The 5486-nt window shown below is 34.0% G+C and overlaps 1 protein-coding gene across 1 annotated transcript; it reads left to right on the plus strand.

Annotated features, from left to right (window-relative positions):
* Positions 1-512: 512 nt before the first annotated feature.
* LOC136969119 (patched domain-containing protein 3-like) lies at positions 513-5200 on the plus strand (the record flags this gene model as incomplete). Its single annotated transcript, XM_067263218.1, has 2 exons — positions 513-675; positions 4291-5200. Coding segments are annotated over exons 1-2 (1073 nt in total), but the record flags the coding sequence as incomplete, so codon positions are not given.
* Between the last annotated feature and the right edge of the window lie 286 nt (positions 5201-5486).

Consider the following 5486-nt stretch of genomic DNA (forward strand, 5'->3'; position numbering starts at 1 on the left):
CGAACATATTAAAACATTTCCTGAACCATTCTCTTCTACTGTTTCTCAAATAAAACGTATTTCACAGCAATTAGTGTCGTTGATAAGCGTGGCGGTGGTCGTAGTGGCCATTTTCTCCATGTCGACGAACATGACTAACAATTGGGTGAAGTCCAAACCCTGGTTAGGCGTAGCTAGTGTCGTATCTGCAGGTCTGGCTGTGGCCGCCAGTTTTGGATTATTATCTGCCTGTGGAACAGAAAATCTTCAGTGGAATATCGGCTTACCTTTCATTATTCTTGGTAAGATAAACCATAAAATTCTTGCGAATACTAATGCATTTTACATTATTAATTGTTATTGCTTGATATATTAAAGCTACGGAAGTAGACGACTCGTTTGTCGTATTGGCTTGTTGGAAGGTGACAGATTGCGGTGACAGCGTAGAAAAGCGAATGGAACAGACGTATCGCAACGCAGCCGTGTCCATCACCATAACGTCACTAACGAATTTCTTCTGTTATTGCATTGGCATGACGGCACAATTTCCAGGCATAAGAATATTCTGTTTGTATGCTGCAACGTGCATCTTTTTCAGTTATTTCTATCAGTTATTTTTCTTCGGCGGATGTTTGGCATTAAGTGGATACAGAGAAGAGAAGGGTCTTCATCCTTTTACTATTAAAGCAGATTTTGGTAAAAAGTTTAAAATTATATGACTTGTAATTATTTTTATAGTGTTTCTAATAATAGTTTAAAGTTAAATTGTGCTACACAAGTTTCTTTTTATTAACAGGGCGTTTTACTTGAAATATTATTGACCGGCTGTTAATATGTCTTTATTTAATGAACCTTTTTTGCAGATATTATTAACTATTTTTATAATTTCCTATGTGGAAAGTGTTTTAATTATAATTTATGTTATATATTTTTAAATGTGAAAATGTAGAAAGTGAAAGTTATTTCACTTTCAAAGTTATATTTTTGAGTATATGTGACAACAATCACAAAGCAATTGCTTTTCATTATATATACCTTTTAATTACTTAACTGGCGCTGCTATCTACAAATATATAAAAATACATGTCCTGACTGACTGATTGGTTCATCGTCGCCCTGATCAAACTGCTAAACTGAAACTGGTGAAATTTGGTACATAGTTAAGATACATCATGAAAATGCACACTAAGAAGGGATTTTTCGAAATTCTCTCCTGCGGGGAAGAGGGAGAAGATTAAGTCTTAACCTGAAAAGCAGCTTCTACTGTACTATTTTAGATGCGATTTTTGTTTTTGATCGTAATAACAAAATTTCCAGACATACAATATTTACCAAATTATTTAAATCGTTAGCTCGAGTTACGCTGGGCTCATTTTCTAGTGTATCTATATTTATACATGAGCACGTGTGTTTGTTCATTCGCTATATATTTCTAGGCCTTTCGCCTATTGTTACGAAACTGGACAGTTCCGTTTACCGCTAACTTAGATATCTATTTTTTGATATCTATTGATATCGTTTTTTTTAAAAAAATAAGACCTTTTCTGAAAATAAGATGTAGTATAGGTTTTGTTGAATTGCTAAATAGAAGACATCTCCGGAAAGTAAGACCTAGCAAAGTTTTCGTTTGGAAGCATGCCTGCCGAACAGAACACCATAGCATGCAGCTATGATTCTTTTTATCCTGTCGCCGTTTTTCGCTACCTTCACCGTTTGTTGCAGAGCAGTCATGCAAGACATGAAGACTGTCACCTGCCACCAACCCTGTTTTTACCTTCTGTGGCTGTCACTTGTAAATGCACAGGCAAAGCATCAAGTGGCCCCCGTCGCCTGTCGCCATATTGTACGCTGTCCCTGCTGTGCGGTACGAGTGTGCTGTGGTTTGCTTCTCCTTGTGGCCGGAAGCCGCCATACCGTACGATAAAATAAGACATTCTTTAAAAATAAAACCTAGCGCATCTTTGGGAGCAAAAATTATTATAAGACACTGTCTTACTTTCGGGGAAACAGGGTATCTATTCGATATCAATAGATATCTCCAAAACATCTATTGGATTTCTGTAAATCAATGAATTTCTGTCTCCATTCGATTTGCTAGTTTACACGTAGCGTTATCTTTTGAGAAAAAATTAACAAAATAATTAACTAAATATAAATCTTACAAAAACAAGTTATATTTTTTAAAAAATATATTATATCTACTGAATTAAATCGAGAATGATATAGCGCGAAATACAGGCGCCATTACGCTATCATTGCGACAGCACTCGGATGCATAATCTGTAATAGAATTTTGCCTCCAGTACATCATTCTTTACCTGGTAGGAATAGAGTCGTACTGGTTATGTATCTATCTTTGTTCGAGAAAAAATTTTTGTATTGAAATAACGTAATTTGCAATATAAATCGGAAGTTCATATATATAGGTAATCTGGGGACCTATTCTGAGCTCTTCCGATAACTCAACGAGAGCGAGACACGGGGCATTCGATAAGTCCCATTAGCGAAACGCAGTTAACAAACCTTAGACAAATCGCTATTCTGTGCACCACGTTAAGTAAGTTTCGCTACGGGTAGTCGGTCGAGATGCGTGTGGGTTTTATCCTACCGATAGCTATTACGATTTAACCAATTATAGTTTAGTTAACATTGTATTTTTGTCAAGTGACTGCAACCCGCCATTTTCTAAGCAAAGCACGTGGTTTTTAGAATTTTAATGTATTAGTGCTAGTAAAATAGTTTTGTTTTAAAATGTCGAAAAAAGGATAAAGAAACCAGCGAACTACAAGTCGCCATTTCGAGATGCTCGTTAATTTTATGGAAGACAACTCTGTATTAATGTCAAGAAAGTTAGATGCTTCCTTTACCGTAAACTATCGCCAGAAATTGTGGCAAAAAATAGTCAACCGCCTGAATTCCAATGGAGTCGGCTGACAAAAAAAATCCAGGAAGATGGCAAAAAGTAATTGATAGCTTTGAATATAAATATATAAATATATGACTATAATTTTAATTTACACATATGCGATTGAAACCTATTTTAGAAATAATATTCATGCTGTAGCTACTTACGTTAAATTTTAACAAAGAAGCAATTACATTATTCATACAATATCCAATATTGAAGGTAATTATTTTTAAGCAAAACAACAACACAGTTTATAAACTTTCTGTCTCCAATTTCTCGTGAAATAAAATCATTCTTATAACAAAAGACGTCATGTTGTTTTCATATTCGTTACTTTCCTAATTGCAGCGCGAGAGTGACCGATAACAAAAGGTTAGTTATCGCACGTGACTATCGGAACCGAAAACTAAATGTACGGTCGGAAATAGCATTTTCATCACTGATTAAACGCGAATCACGTGGTTCCGATACAAACTTGTTTTTATCGTATTCGTTAAGTTAACGATACAACTCAGAATAGGTACCCTGGTTCTTTAAGTCATACGACGTCTTTCGGACGTTCTGTATTCACATGCAAAGCCAACACAACCTATCCAAAACGGATCACTTTTCAATTATTAGTATTAATAATAGATTGGTGTTAGTTATTAGTCGTTCACGACTACTTTTGGCCGAATTAATTTCGATTCCTCTCGCAACACTCCCTCCTACCTATCTCACCAAGCGGTATAGTTACATTCGAATAGGAAAATTACATCAAATAAAGTTACCGATACCACAAAATATGATTTAAGTGGTTTTCGAAAGTGCCGAGTTTAAATATTTGACCTAATTTCTACGTAAATTGATTCGTTTACAGATCTCTGTTTGATATTTTGCAGTGAATAGTACAGTTTCTTAGAGCTAGAAAATATTATGACATCTAAAAAATTCAAGATATAATTTCGATTCCTGTCTATTTGACAATTAAAATTGTGCCATTTCGTACCATCAGAGTATCGCGATAAACGTGACAATGGCAGGCTAAAATAATCACACTTTTTATATGGTTTTCATTATAAATGTTTTTATATTATAGCTTAGTTTATATAACTACATAAGTTGTCTTAGTGTCAATTCGTTTGTAAAATATTTGTAAAATTATCTGTTTTTGCTTATTATAGTTTCAATAACATTACGTATCTTAAGAAATCTTTATTATTATTAAATATTATACAAATGCACTTAATTCATCTAAACAAAATTATTGAATTTTACAGAAACTATTGCACAAAGTGACTATTACCTGAAAGAAAATGAAGACTGCTTTATGAAGTTCTTCAGAGATACATTTTCAGCTTTTATTTTTCACCCTGTGACACAGATTCTTACTATTTTATCGTATTTAATACTATTATCAATAGGTATACAGGGTGTATTGTCCTTACAGGAAGGGTGGAATGTTTACAAATTCAATGCAAAAAGCTCCGAAATTACACAGGGATTTCACGTTTATTATAAATATTTTACCGAATATCCTTTTACGGTGCACGTGGTAATTAACGAAACTTTAGATTATTCTAATCCAAGAGTACAACAGACAGTTCATGATTTCATGCAAAAATTTAATACTATTGAAAATATAGCCGGACAAGAATACGAATTTTCTTGGTTAAAATATTATAAGGAATTTCAAAATCATCCCATTTCGAAATACTCCTTGAGGGGTTACGATCTGTCTCAGAAGCAGGATTTTATCGATGCTCTTAGAAACGTTTTCTTAAAATTCACAGGAGCTAAACAATTTAAAAATGACATCATTTTTAATCACAATTACACTGATATTGTGGCCAGTCGTTTCTTATTCCCAGCGAAAAATGTTTCGGATAGAGTCACCGAATTCAAAATAGCGAACGGTTTATCAAAAATAGCCGAAGAAGCGCCATTTTTCGTTATAATCCATACATTGAGTAACCCTGTAGCCGAGCAAGGAATTGTTATCAGACAGATGACATTTCAACTGTTCTGGATTACTTCTTTGTTAATTTTCGTCATTTTTGTATCGTTAATTCCCAATTTGCATTGCGCTCTTATCGTCGCTATTTGTGTCGTGTCCATCACGTTGCAGACAATCGGATTTAGTTCTTTATGGGCAATTAATCTAGACATCGTGTCTGTGATGACCCTGATTCTGTGCATCGGGTTTTGTGTCAATTATCCCACCCACATATGCTATTGTTACATTACTTCGTCACAAACAACGACTGAAGGAAAGTTAAAGGATAGTTTATGCCACGTAGGCTTTCCGTTAATTCAAGGGGCAATTTCCACTTGGTTAGTATTATTAATTATGGCATTTTATGATATAATTATATGCACCACTTTCGTCAAAATCGTTTTCATAATTGTACTACAAACAATATTTCACGCATTATTTGTTATTCCTACAATCATCTCGATAACTTCGTTATGTACAAGAGCATGCCATGAAAGCAGAGTATCCATGCTTTGTTCTTGGATGTAGATGTTACTATTGATAAATGTATAGTAATTAAAAACATGAATTTTAATGAAGAGTACTTTAAATTTCATGATATACTAAAATATTGTAAATTGCAAA

This window comes from Centruroides vittatus, unplaced genomic scaffold (assembly GCF_030686945.1).
Source record: "Centruroides vittatus isolate TY-2023 unplaced genomic scaffold, ASM3068694v2 contig_1713, whole genome shotgun sequence".
Lineage (NCBI taxonomy): Eukaryota > Metazoa > Arthropoda > Arachnida > Scorpiones > Buthidae > Centruroides > Centruroides vittatus.